Here is a 14,404-nt window from a genome sequence, read left to right as displayed (position 1 = left end):
TTTGGGAGCTTTTAAGGTGAAGAGGCCCGGGCTGATCCCACAGGCCAGTATAAAGCGCCGTGACCCTCAGGTGATGCGCCAGGGCTGGCTGCCGTCGGGGACAGGGCTTTCCATAGCCATGGCCCAGCAGTGGAGCCTCCAAAGGCTCGCAGGCCGCCATCCGCAGGACAGCTATGAGGACAGCACCCAGTCCAGCATCTTCACCTACACCAACAGCAACTCCACCAGAGGTGAGCCAGCAGGCCCGTGGAGGCTGGGTGGCTGCACTGGGGGCCACCGGCCACCCACCTGCCCCGCCCAAGGGAACCTCTCTTCTGCACATCCCCACCAGCAGAGGCTTTCTCCCATAGCTTTTCAGACGACATGAATCCAGGGGTCCTCTCCGAATCCAGAAGGACACCATAATATCGAATATGCATTCGCAAGCCACACAGGCTTCCCAGACTCTTTGAGAATCCATGGCTGGGGAAGAATTTATGTGCTGTTTCTTTCTGGCCCGTAGATGAGCGTGTTCACTGCTAGCAAGTAACCTCTCATTCCACGGAGTCCCTCAGCTTCCTGGGGAAGAGTCGGGTCTGTCTTTACATTTGAAGCCAAAAGGAGGCAACATACTGACACACCCAAGGGAGGCGGGAGGGTGGGGAAGACAGCAGCAGAGGGCAAGAAACTTCTAGAACTTCAGGGTAGGCAGAGATTGTAGCAGTCATTTTGTTGAACTCTATGATGGGGCCACACAGCTTCTGGCTGCACACCTCTGGGGGAAGAGGCCAGATTGGCGCCCAGGGCCACCTTTCCGTTTGGAGCAGTCCTGGCAGAGAGGGCTCAGGCCCAACAGAAAGCTGAAAGCTCTCATCAGGGCAGCCTGAGTTCTGCCATTGGCAGTTGCCCAATCCAGAAGCTGCGCACAGGCCCTCAAAGAAGCTGAGGACGCCAGCGACCTCCCTACTCCTGGCCCTCTCCCCTGGCTCCTCCTCTAAACCAAATTCCTTTGGTGCCTTCAAGAACATCGTGAAGGCAGGGCGCGGTGGCTCACGCCTGTAATCCCAGCACTTTGAGAGGCGCAGGCGGGCGGCTCACGAGGTCAAGAGATAGAGACCATCCTGGCCAACATAGTGAAACCCCGTCTCTACTAAAATTACAAAAATTAGCTGGGCTTCGTGGCACACACCTGTAGTCTCAGCTACTCGGGAGGCTGAGGCAGGAGAATCGTTGAACCCGGGAGGCGGAGGTTGTGGTGAGCCAAGATCGTGCCACTGCACTCCAACCTGGTGACGGAGCGAGACTCCGTCTCAAAAAAAAGAACATCATGCAGGCTATGGGGCTGTGGTTTCCAGAAACCACGCCAGCTCCTCGGTTGCCAATAAATATCCCACTGTGGGGTGGCCAGGACCGAGTGCCAATTAGTGACAGAGTGCCCAGACCAAATCGGCTGAGGATCTTGCAGTTGACCTCAACATGACTGTGCCCAGAATTTCCTTGGTGGCAATGCAACAGTCTCTTCCTAGATGCCCCCAGACTTCATCAATGCATGATGCTTCAATGCACTCTTTTCAAATGTCCGGGTGGGGTTTTTTTTCCACAAAACTTCAAGCATCTACTAAAGTAGAAGGAAGAGTGTAATAGAGTGTAATGAACCCTGGTACCCATCACTCAACTTCCACAGTTTCATCTCATTTCATCTGTAACCCCTCCACTACCCTTTCTTCCTGATTCTTGGAAGCAAATCCAAGACCTCACACCCTTCCTTCTGTAAATCTTTACTATGTTCCTCTAGGAGAAAAGGGATCTTCTCAATACGTAACCACAAGTCATCATCACACTGACGAGTGTAACAATATTTCCTGAATAGCTTCAAATACCTAATAGTGTTCAAAAAATGTCATACGTATTTTCAGTTTGCTTGAACCAGGGCTCAAATGAGGTCCACACATTCAGATTGATAGATAGGCCTTTGACTATCTTTGAGTCTAGAGGTTCCCTCTCTATCTCCCTGCAATTTATTTCTGGAAGAAAGCAAGTCGTTCATGACGTAGCCTGACAGGCTCCTCTGACGTTGTTCATTATGATTTTTCTGTAAACTGGTAGTTGATCTGAGGGTCTGACCAGAGGCAGGTTGGATTTGTCGGTGTGTTTTGGCAAGGAGAGTGTCTCTTTTCAGGGGTGTTGGCGGCTAGTGAAACTCAACGCCCAGACCAATTAAACCACTGCAGTGCGGATGGGAAATGATGGCATTCGGACACCTTACCCTGTCTTCACCTATTGGTGACCAAAACTTTCACATCTTCACAGGTCTTCTTCCCCTGAGGGTATATGCCACTAGGTAGTGTAGTAAACCAGTGTGTTTCAAGTCCCTTAGAACAGTCGTTGTCTAAGTGATATGCCACTCAGTGGATATGCATTTGGCTTCATTTCTTTTGTTGCTGATTTTCAGAGATTGGTCTTTCAATTTAAATTTTTATTTTATTTTATTTTATTTATTTTATTTTATTTTTTCAAGACACTCTCACTCTGTCGCCCAGGCTGGAGTGCAGTGGCGTGATGTCAGCTCACTGCAACCTCCACCTCCTGGGTTCAAGCGATTCTCCTGCCTCAGGCTCCCGAGGAACTGGGACTACAGGTGACTACCACCAAGTCCAGCTAATTTTTTTATTTTCAGTACAGACAGGGTTTCACCATGTTGGCCAGGCTGGTCTCAAACTGCTGACCTCAAGTCATCCGCCCACCTCAGCTTCCCAAAGTGCTGGGATTACAGATGTGAGCCACCAACCCCAGCCACTTAAATTTTGTTTTATAATTATGTTATAAAACAGTTAAAAGTTTCACATTAAAATCTAGAAAAGAAGGTGTACTTGAAGAAGTCTGGCTTCTCTGCACCTCTGTGTTCCCCTCTCCCTCCGCTGCTGCCGCCTTCCGTCTCTCCCTGTATTTCCTCGAATCACTTTGCCTGGGAGTTGACTTTGATTCTCTTGCTCGTTGCTTCACGAAATCAGTTCCAGAACTTTCATGAGGGCGAGGCAGGCCATTACACCAGCTCTAGTTGCACTGGTGGCAGCTCCTGTCCCCTCCCCCACTGCTGCTGGGACCTGTTCTCTCCTTTGCCCCCTTGTCCCTGCACTGCCCAATTTGGACCGCAAGGGTTGCCAGGGAAGAGAACTGGCTGCCTTGTTTTGAGGGGTCACAGCACGTAGATTGCTGCAGCCCCTTGCACTTGCCTACAGGCCAGAGTGTCCCAAACCCTCCCAGTCGCAGCTGCTCTTCCCCAGTTCACCCGAGGTACTTCCCAGGGAAGAGCTGCCGACAGTTTGGGGGTTCTGTGTTCTTAGGTCCATCAGCAACCCCATTGCTCCCCTCTGCTTCCTTCTGCACGGAGACTGACACCACGAAGGCCTTCAATTGTCAATGGTCTGTCCCTACTGCTCATACTGGGGGTTCCTGGGGAGCCAGTGCCAGGTATCAGGATTGCAGACATTGTCAGTGGGTTTCTGGAAGCTTCTTGTGTTAGGAACAAATGGGGCCCGTGCACAGAGGGCAGCAGAGGCCTTGTGGGATCCAGCTGTGCTAGGGGTGAGATTTATCTGTCTCTCCTGGCCGGAGCCAGGAAATCCCCATTTTTCTTAAGCTAGCTTGAGTTGGACTTTTCTAACACACAACTAAAGAATCTCTTGATAAATCTTGGGACTCTCCATGAGGCCTTATATAGCAGCAGGTCTGTGGCTTGCAATCCCTTCAAGTAATCTGCCAAAAACAATGTTACGACAAAGGTCCTTCCAACAAACAAGGTGTAGGGCCCTAGCAAACTCCTACAAATAAAAAGGAGAAGTAATGCATTTGTAGTCCCAGCTACTTGGGACGCCGAGGTGGGCGGGTCACTTGAAGTCAGGAGTTCGAGACCAGCCTAGGCAACATAGCCAGACCCCATCTCTACAGAAATAAAAAAATTAGCCATTGCGGTAATGAGCACCTGGTAGTCCCAGATACTTGAGGGCCTGAGGCAGGAGAATCACTTGGACCCGGGAGACAGAGGTTGCAGTGAACCAAGATCACACCACTCACCAGGCACTCAAGCCTGGGCGACAGAGCAAGACTCTGTCTCATAAAACAAAAAACAAAACAAAAAAAGAAAAGAAAAGAATAAAAGAGAAATTACCATAGATTGGGTGGCTTTTAAATGACAAATTTGTTTCTCACAGCTCTGGAGGCTGGAAGTCAGGGTGCCAGCGTGGTGGGCTCTGGCGAGGAACCTCTTCCTGGCCACAGATTGCCAACAACTTGTTGTATCCTCACAGGGTAGAAAGAGCTAGGAAGCGCTCTAGGGACTCTTTCAAAAAAATTAAAAAGTTTTAATTAAAAAAAATATTTTTTTTACATGAGGTGTTGCCATGTTGCCCCGGTTGGATTTGAACTCCTGGGCTCAAGAGACACTCCTGCCTCAGCCTCCCAAAGTGCTGGGATTACAGGCATGAGCCACCATTCCCAGCTAATTTGGACTGTTCCCAAAGGCTCAAGTGATCCTCCCATGTTGGCCTGCTGAGTGGCTGGGGTTACAGGCGTGAGCCACCACACCCAGCTTCTAGGGCCTCTTTTATAAGGGCACTAATCCCATTCATGAGGGCCCCACTCGCTCTGCACACATGAACTGAATGACCTGCCAAAGGCCCCACCTCCTAATACCATCACCTTAGGGTTTGGGATTTCAACACAGGAATTTATGGGGGACACGCACATTCAGATCATCATGAACAGTAACTCCTATATGTGACAGAAAGTGACAGAGGTGGGTAGTGGTCTTCCCCTCAAGGGGGTGAGTTACCACTAGTTGGGGAATCTGGAAAGGCTTCTAGAAGGCAAATGCATCTGAGCTGGGCTTTACACGAGGAAAGCGTCTGTCTATGGAAGGGCAGAGGACTCTGGGAGGTAGGAGGTGGAGCTGAGGCGAAGGGAAGAGGGGAGCAGGGAAGCGGGGTGACTGCACACTGGGAGCAGGGAATCAGATGGGGGAGATGATGAGGAGTTCCGTTAAGTTCCAGGTGCCAGTGCCGGTGACCAGCAGGCGATGGTCTCTGGCTTGAGCGACAGGATGGAGGGGAGGCTGTCGGTCTAAGGATGGGCAAAGCTGGAGGGAAAGAGCCAATTGCAAGAGCAGGAGGGCGGGAGGGGGAGGGGAGGCCTTGATGAGGCAGGGGGAGGTGAGATCGGCATTGGTATAGACAGGCGGGGCTGCCGCCCAGCTCCTCTCTCTCCTCTGCCTCCTGCCCCCAGGACCCTTTGAAGGCCCCAACTACCACATCGCTCCCAGATGGGTGTACCACCTCACCAGTGTCTGGATGATCTTTGTGGTCACCGCATCCGTCTTCACAAATGGGCTTGTGCTGGCTGCCACCATGAAGTTCAAGAAGTTGCGCCACCCGCTGAACTGGATCCTGGTGAACCTGGCGGTTGCTGACCTAGCAGAGACCGTCATCGCCAGCACTATCAGTGTTGTGAACCAGGTCTCTGGCTACTTCGTGCTGGGCCATCCTATGTGTGTCCTGGAAGGCTTCACCGTCTCCCTGTGTGGTAAGCCAGTCGGGGCCCAAGCTCAGCAGAAACCATTCGTTCACTCTGCAAGCCCCTCCGACCACCTCATGATGAGCTGGGCCCAGCTTCTCCTGTGGGTCTGTCTCCCTCCACATCCGTGCCTCACATCCATATAATGAAGGGTTCTGGAGGTTTCTATCTGGACAGTCACATTAAATTCAGCTCCCTTCAGTCCAACATACGCTGAGTTCCTACTCTTGGGTCAGGCTCTGCCCGAGAACAGCCAGTTCGGAGCTATGGGGTTGGTGTGGGGGGAGACAGATACAGAGCTAGACAACTCCAGAATAGGAGGGGAGTGGGGACTCTGGGCACCCTGGACAGAACTCCCCTGCAATTAGGGATGCCTGCCATTTCAGCTCACCGGCATCTGCTTTTCCTGGAGGAGACACAATTCTCAGATCCTCTCCCCATCCCCATCACTAATATATCTGTGGGCCACGATTCCGCTCAGGTCAGCAGACAGTGGCCGAGAGGTACCAGTGTGCCAGGCTCTGTGCTAAGGAGAGGGCCCTACACCCAGACGGCGACCACACAGTACCGTCATCAGTCCTCTCAGACAAGAAGGGGCCTGGGGCAGGTGGTGGAGGAGCGAGTGGGAGCAGTTGGTGGTTCTAGTGGGCAGAGTACCACCAAGCAGCCGTGGCTGCCAGACACAAGGTGGCCAGGCCCAGGTCTTGGAGGCCTCAGAGGTCACACCCAGCAGCTGGAACTTTATTTCAGGAGGAGGAGACCCCACATCCAACAGGAGCAGCTCCTGCTCTTGCCTCCCCTCCTCTCTCTTAGCAGCCTCCCCACCCCGTTAACTGCCTTGAATTGTACCCACGATGGCGCAGACCAGAGAGGGCGCTTGTCCAAGTCCCGGCACTACCCTGACAGTCTAGAAGGGGAGCCAAGGGAAGGTCAGGCAGAGAAGGTCCATCCCCAGGTCCAGTGCTCTCTGCAGCAGGCATGGCCTCGGTGGTCACACGACCCTTCCTGAGTGCCCCCCTGCATCGCCGCCCACGTCTGTCTCTGTTTCTGCCAGGGTCTCCCGCTCACCCTTGCCTCTGCTCGTGGTCTGTTCCTGGGTGAGTCAGGTGCCAAGCAGCCAGCACTTCCCCACCAGTTTTGGTCACGGATGACCTTGGCCATCTGGGAAGCCTATGGACCCCATCTCAGAGGAATTTTTGCAAACACATAAAATGAGACCCCTAGGATTACAAAGGCAGCAAATTATATTGAAAAACAGTTATCGAAGTATTAAACATTCATCAGTAGCACAGTCTTCCGTTAAAAGCATTTATTGGCCAGGCTCATGCCTGTAATCCCAGCACTTTGGGAGGCTGAGGTAGGAGGACTGCTTGCCTCCAGGAGTTTGAGACCAGCCTGGGCAACATAGTGAGACCTCTTCTCTACAACGAATAAAAACAACTGGGCGTGGTGGCACACCAGTAGTCCCAGGACTACTCAGGAGGCTGAGGTGGGAGGATCACTTGAGCTCTGGAGGTCAAGACTTCAGTGAGCTGTGATGGCAGCACTGCACTCAGCCTGGGCAACAGAGTGAGATTCTGTCTCAAAAAGCAAATAAAAATAAAAGCATGTATTAAACGTATTAGTGACACCACTCAGTACTAAAGTATTAAATAACAGGATCCCGCCTGACAACCACTGTTATTTCAGAGTAGTGATGAACATAAGTGATGTTCGAACTGTCTGCCACCTGTATGAATTGACAGAAAAACATCTGTGACCTCTCTCGCTGACCGAGTCACGGGTACTGCTAATACTGCCACGTTCATAATGGAAGGAAATGCCCAGTGTCTGTTCGAGGTAGACGGAAAGAAAGATGTCGTTTTTCCCACCTCAGTCTGTGGAGCCCTGAATTCTGTGTGCAGACGTTTGGGGTCTAAGCAGGACAGTGGGAAGCTGTCTCCACCTACTGCAGAGAGGGGGCCGGGGAGAATCTAAGGCCTTTACAAACGCCTAAAGGAACATGGGTGTGTACCGGAAGGAGGAACGCAGGGTTCTACACAGGGCCTGATTCCTTGCTCTTGGCTGGGACAACAGCACCTCAGTGTGGCTATGCTGCTCTGGATGTGGCCATCAAGAGTCCCGTCATTAGAGGAAGGGCTGGTGGCCAAGAGGGCAAGAAGTGGTAACAGGGCTCCTGTGGGTGAACAGGCACTGGCCACTGAGTCTGTGGCTCTGGCTTCCCTTTTGGTGCTGGATGTGTGGAGGTTGAGGACAGAGCTCCCTGAGTTCTGTTCCCAGATTCGAGATTCTAAGACTGGGTTGGCAAGAAACCCACTGGCCAAACTGGGAGCTCTAAGCTCCTGCTCCAGAGGGAGAGCAACAGAGGTTTAAGAGGAAAGAAAGAAAGGGGCGAGGAGAGGAGGAGAACAGAGGAGCGGAGAGTAAGGCACTGGGGTCAGTGGGGAAGCAAGGCGGGAGGAGAGGCTGAATGAGATGGGGAAGGAAGTGGAAAGCAGGACTTAGGGAACCAAGCTGACCCAGAGGCCTGCTCACCCTGGACCGGAAAACACTCTTTGGAGACTTAGGTTTTACAGCTGGGTGGGAGGACACCTCCTGATTTTGAAAGCTTTCGGCTGGTTGGGGAAGGGAGCAGTGACATTGAAGGCTGTTCCACCTTTGCTTCGGCACAAAGCCCTCATCTGTCTGCTCTCCCTGTAGGGATCACAGGTCTCTGGTCCCTGGCCATCATTTCCTGGGAGAGGTGGCTGGTGGTCTGCAAGCCCTTTGGCAACGTGAGATTTGATGCCAAGCTCGCCATCGTGGGCATTGCCTTCTCCTGGATCTGGTCTGCTGTGTGGACGGCCCCGCCCATCTTTGGTTGGAGCAGGTAAGGGTGCAAGGGCGCAAGATGGAGTGGGCAGGGTCAGACTCTGTGACCTTAAGGCAAATCACTTCCTTTCTCTGGGCACCTCTGAGCGTGCAACGTCTATCAATGTATGAATGTGGCTGCAACATAGAAATGGATCTGTGGTCCCCGAACCTCTGGAAACATATTTGTCCCAAGCACGATCGGGTCACAGGAGCACACGGAGCTCGGGCCATCGACACAGTGAACAGACAGTGTGTTTGCATTCCAGGTCTCTTTCTTGCACATGCTGCCCCCCCGCCCCCCACCTTTCAGAGGCTGCTTGGGTCATAGATCCACCTGGGCCTGCAGAGCACATGTCCTGGCCAGGCCAAGCAAGTGGCTCAAAGGTTTGATTGGGAGGGACTGGATGGGACAGCATTTCACTGTTTTATCAACAAGCTCGGGAATAAGTTCTCGTGGTGTTTGGAGAGAGAACGTTCTTTCTTTGGGAACATTCCATCATTCTGGGAAACAAACCTTGTGAAAGCCTGTCTCTGTCTCCCACCCTCCTCATGCCGCCATGCCCCACACAGTTGCCTGTTATCAAACACGTGTGGCGAGCTGACCCTGGTGGAGGCTCTCCCGCGGGTTATCTCATTTAATCCTTCAGGCCACCCAGTGAGCAGGGCCTTTTATTTCAGTCATGGCCTAGCTGACCTCAGATAAAAGACTCAGCTCTTCACAGGTGTTCTCAGAAGGTCAGGGCAAGACGGAACCTCACACTCCGTTTGTAAAAAGGGGGAGTGATTGGGTAGATGAAAATGTTCTGGAAGCAGATAGTGGAGATGTTTGCACAGCATCGTGCATCGTGAATGTACCAAAGGTCATAATGGTACTTTTTTTTTGTTTGTTTCCTTAGACAGGGTCTCACTCTGTCACCCAGGCTGGCACACTGCAGTGGTGTAATTATGGCTCACTGCACCCTCGACCTCCTGGGCTCAAGTGATCCTCCCACCTCAGCCTCCTGATGAGCTGGGACTACAGGTGCACCACTTTACCCGGCTAATTTTTTTATTTTTTGTAGAGACAAGATCTCACTGCGTGTTCCAGGCTAGTCTTGAACTCCTGGGCTCAAGCAATCCTCCTACCTCTGCCTCCCAATATGCTGGGATTATAGGCGTGAGCCGTTGTGCCTGGCCTATAATGGTACATTTTATGTTATGTATATTTTACCAGAATTTTAAAAACAGGAAAGGCATGACATCTAAAAATGGACAAGGATTTACCAAAATCCTACCCAACATTTTCGTTTTGGGTTGATGAAAAAGTTCTGGAAGCGCAGGTGGTGACTGCCACAGAACTGACCACTTCAAATCGGGTAATTTCATGCAAAGTGAATTTCACCTCAATTTAAAAAAACAAACCCCATCCAAGTCAGCACCATGCCTGAGCTGGAGGTCCTGGGTCACTGCCCCCTGCATCAGGACTGGCTGCTGGCCCTTCTCTCCAGGTACTGGCCACACGGCCTGAAGACTTCATGCGGCCCAGATGTGTTCAGTGGCAGCTCGTACCCCGGGGTGCAGTCTTACATGATTGTCCTCATGGTCACGTGCTGCATCATTCCACTGGCTATCATCGTGCTCTGCTACCTCCAAGTGTGGCTGGCCATCCGAGCGGTAAGCCCCCCGATTCCTCCTGGCCTCACTCCTCTCCTGCCCCTAAGTTGCTCTGCCCCCAAATCAGTCCACTGAGACTCCTAAACTATTTTTTCAAAAATCATTAGAGAAGAGGATTCTACCCCATAAGAAAATATTAAGATCCAGCGATGAGAATCAGGCGATTCCTTTGGGGCTGTACCACTGCCTGCAGGTTCAGCCCCAGCCCCAGCCCCACTGTTCCTCAGCTCTGTGAGACGGAAAAGCACTGCTACTCCCTCCCTGGAGGAGTCCACTAAGGGAACAGAGGTGTGCCGTTCCCCGACCCTGGACAGTTCTCCCCGGGGTGGAAAGGCTGCCTTTCCCACAGAGTAGAGTGGAGCAGCCACATCAGCAAATGACACCTGCAAATCAAGGCATGTTTTTATGAGGCTGCCGCCGGAGTACCCTTGTCCCTTTCATAGGCTGTGGGGCCGACCAAGAAGTGGACCCGTGTGCGCCATTTGACCCCCGACCCACTCTCCACCCTCCATGTCTGGCCCTCTGCCTTGGGAAGCTGATCCTGTCCACAGCCATCACCCCCTACCCCTAGACTAGGTTACCACTGGGAGCCCCTGCGGGACATCAGGCAAGCGAGGAGAGCAAGGCTGGTTCTTCCTGTTAGCAGTGGGAGCCCTTTCAGGGTGGCGGGCTTTCTTATATGAAGCTACCTGTGCCCACAATTGGATGGGCATGCCTGCTGAGCTCTCCCTAGAGGAGTCTGTGAGCCAGTGAAAGGCCCCCTTACCCCACCACCTTGGGCTGAAGGCTCCCACACGTACCCAACCATAGCTTGGGCTGTATTAGTCTGGGATGGTGGAGCCCCAGCTCCAGAATGTGACCCCAGCCCTGCTATCTTGGCCGTCCCCGCATTCCAGCCCTCACAGTCCCTCTCTCATCCCCACTCATCTGCCTGCCATCAGTCCCTCATCCCTGGCAGCCGGTTGCTGGCCTTTGTGGCCTCCCCCACAGTGCCTCTGCCTGGAGGTCATTCGTCTCCTTCCTCCCAGGCATGAAGGAGTCACCCCACCACAGCTGCCCTCAGCTGCCTCACAATGAGTCCAGGGCAGGATTCAGCCCACAGAGGGACCAACCTGGCCTAGGAAGCCTGAGGGAAGTGTATGCATTGCTCTGAAACTCCCATTGGGCACCCCGCCAGCCACGGGTTTCGCCTCCCCCGCCATCTCCATCTTGTTAGCTCCTTCACTCTCCACACCCGGTGATCAGGTCCGGCCTCCATGCTCAGGCCTGAGCGCAGGACAGGACAGTCTATTAAGGGATCAGGTGAAGCAAAGGAGCTTGTTAGATCCAGCTCTGAGGTCGTCTTAGGCCAGGCCTAGCTACGTGCCACCTGCAATTCTAGAACTCCCCCAGGGCCAGCCTGAGGCCGCCACGTCTGCCTGGGACCAGCTATGCACGACTCAGGGCTGGAAGCTGGCTGCTGGGCTCCTCTCCTCCTCCACACAACTCCCTATGCCTGGGGCACCTGCCTCTTGCTGCTCCCCAACACCCGACTCACTGTCCCTGTCTCCCTCAGGTGGCAAAGCAGCAGAAAGAGTCTGAATCCACCCAGAAGGCAGAGAAGGAAGTGACGCGCATGGTGATGGTGATGATCTTTGCATACTGCGTCTGCTGGGGACCCTACACCTTCTTCGCATGCTTTGCTGCTGCCAACCCTGGCTACGCCTTCCACCCTCTGATGGCTGCCCTGCCAGCCTACTTTGCCAAAAGTGCCACTATCTACAACCCCATTATCTATGTCTTTATGAACCGGCAGGTAAGCAACGCCATCAGCAGATCCCACTCAAAATACTGTGTGGCCTAGAAGGACAGAGTGATGGCCCCACCTGGAATCATGTCTCTGATGAGAAGCCCGTGGAGCATCTGGGGGATCCCCCAGGGAAATGATCGGGAGAGGCTCAGCATGTGACCCAGCCCCAGTCAGAGCTCCAGCTGGCCCTTAGCAGAAGGCTTAGGTACGCCCTCTGGAATCCTTTACAGTCTCAGCCTGAGGGTGGCATTTCCCAAAGCGTCTGTGTGCCGTGTGCTCTCCCTTTCCGGTGGCCCTAGAACTATGGCTGCCGAGCTTCAGGGGCTCCCCTGGCGTTCAGACGTTCGAGGAGTTGGTGAGCCCTAGGTATATCCACCCTACGTGTGCCCCTCTTCTGTTCAGACTCAACCCTTCTCAACCCTCATCTCTCCATTTTCAAACCATAACCTCTGGAATTTGTCTTCCTATAAGAACAAAAGTCGGCCCTTCTTGGCTACACTGACCCAGAGTTCAAGAGCTTTCATGAGTTTGTGGGTTAGTTCAGTGGGGAAGTGCTGCGGTCCTGCCCAGAGGCAGCCTCCTTAGCTGACATATTGGGCCTCAGCAGCAAGCTGCTCACACACCTAAATCCCCCCACCTCCTGTAGGTTACAAGCTTCATTAAAGCGCAGCTGTGATGTGACTCGATGGTGGCCAGAAAGGTGCGCAGGGGCCTCCCATTTCACCAGGCCCAGTTCATCCCTTCCACGCGGCTCTTCCTTGCTCCTCCGTCTTAGAGCCACTCAACGGCTCCAGCCCCTTTGGCTCGGCTTTGACTCACACAAGCCATGTCTGCAGAGTTCATTAAGGGTTCATTCTCTCTGGTAACTTTTAAACAGTAAGTAGGACCAGGCCTGCAGTGGATTTCCGGGAACTCGCTGTAGCACACTGATGCTCAGAGTGTAGTTCTATCCCTGACCCCCGTCTCCTGACTTTCATGAGGATCTTTTCTAGGTTTCTGGAATCCTAAACTATCTTGCCAAGTACCGTCTTTACTGGATTATTTCCATTCTCCCTTCCAGAACTCCCCCTCCTAGACAGATGTCGGCACTTCTGGACCCCACCAGGCCCCCAACTTTGCTTTCACCCTTTCCACATAATTATCCTGTCCTGCCACATTCTGAGAGAATTTTCTGGAACGCAGTTCCAAGAAGACAGGAAATTATGCTCAGGACAGAGTCTGGCACACAGTGGGTGCTCAAGCAGCAGCTGCTGGATGGATTCCTCAGCCCTATCTCCCAGCTCTTCGGCTGAGCTGATTCTGCTGTTCATCCCATGTCTTATGTTATTAATTCCAACCATTACATTTTTTAATTTTGAGAGTTTGGATGATAGAGGGAGGTAGAGCTAGTCAAGAGTAGGCCTGAAAGAGTTAGAAAGTGCCTTTGGTCTGGGTCCTCAAAGCCTTGCGGTTACTTCAGTGATGACACAGGACATGATTTGAGACATTCCTATGGCCCAGATCCCAGATCTCTTTGGGGTGAAGCAGCAAAGACAGACCCCCTCCTGGTACCAGAAGACGCTTGCCTGGAGAGATGAGGTAGGGGCTAGATTGCCATTACCTAAGCCTCACCTTGCCCCAGATCCATGGACTGGAAAAAACATGACAACCACATGTCTTTTCATGAACATTCCTCTGAGCCGCTCACCAGACAGTCTGGGGACAGGTCACCACTGCCCCTTAGCTGTCACTGTGGATGACTGTCCTGGGGCTGCCGTCACAAACCACCACAAACTCGGTGGCTTCAAACCACAGAAATGGATTCTCTCACGGTTCTGGAAATCATGAGTCTGAAATCAGGGTGTTGGCAAATGGAAAGGTTTCCCATGGAGGCCGAGAGGGAGAAACAGCTGCAGGGCTGCCGGCAGTCCATGGCGCTCCTTGACTCCAAGGTGTGTCGCCCCAGTCTCTGCCTTCATCTTCACGTGGCCATCTTCCCTCTGTCTGCGTGTCCGTGTCTAAGCATTCCTTTTCTTATGAGGACACCAGTCATTGGATTAGGGCCCACCCGGCTCCAGTGTGACCTCGTGTTAACCCGAACACATCTTTTGGGGGACACACTTCAACCCAGTGTAGTCACCATCAACTGCTAAGTCGGATGACATCCCGGTGTGTGAGGGAGAAATAACCCAAGCCTTCCTCCATCCCCCATGGCGTTCGGAATGGGTGAACGGAAGGCTCGGGCACGTACGTTCAGCACAGGGCTCCACCCTTTCCTGCTCTGCTCAATAACACTTTCTGTCCTTCCAGTTTCGAAACTGCATCTTGCAGCTTTTTGGGAAGAAGGTTGACGATGGCTCTGAACTCTCCAGCGCCTCCAAAACGGAGGTCTCATCTGTGTCCTCGGTGTCGCCTGCATGAGATCTGCCTCCTACCCATCCCGCCCACCGGGGCTTTGGCCACCTCTCCCTTCCCCCTCCTTCTCCATCCCTGTGAAATAAATGTAATTTATCTTTGCCAAAACCAACAAAGTCACAGAGGCTTTCACTGCAGTTTGGGACCACCTGAGCCTCTGCGTGTGCA

The 14,404-nt window shown here is 52.9% G+C and overlaps 1 protein-coding gene across 1 annotated transcript; it reads left to right on the top strand.

The window, feature by feature from the left end:
- The first annotated feature begins 42 nt into the window (after positions 1 to 42).
- Positions 43 to 14,348, top strand: OPN1LW (opsin 1, long wave sensitive). Its single transcript, XM_023198523.1, has 6 exons — positions 43 to 230; positions 5,260 to 5,556; positions 8,248 to 8,416; positions 9,888 to 10,053; positions 11,609 to 11,848; positions 14,132 to 14,348. Exons 1-6 carry the CDS (start codon positions 74 to 76, stop codon positions 14,240 to 14,242), a joined length of 1,140 nt encoding a protein of 379 aa, XP_023054291.1. The 5' UTR covers positions 43 to 73; the 3' UTR covers positions 14,243 to 14,348.
- The last annotated feature ends 56 nt before the right edge of the window (positions 14,349 to 14,404 follow it).

This window comes from Piliocolobus tephrosceles, chromosome 12 (genome assembly GCF_002776525.5).
Source record: "Piliocolobus tephrosceles isolate RC106 chromosome 12, ASM277652v3, whole genome shotgun sequence".
Classification (NCBI taxonomy): Eukaryota; Metazoa; Chordata; class Mammalia; order Primates; family Cercopithecidae; genus Piliocolobus; species Piliocolobus tephrosceles.
This window is presented reverse-complemented; position numbering and strand designations above follow the sequence as displayed.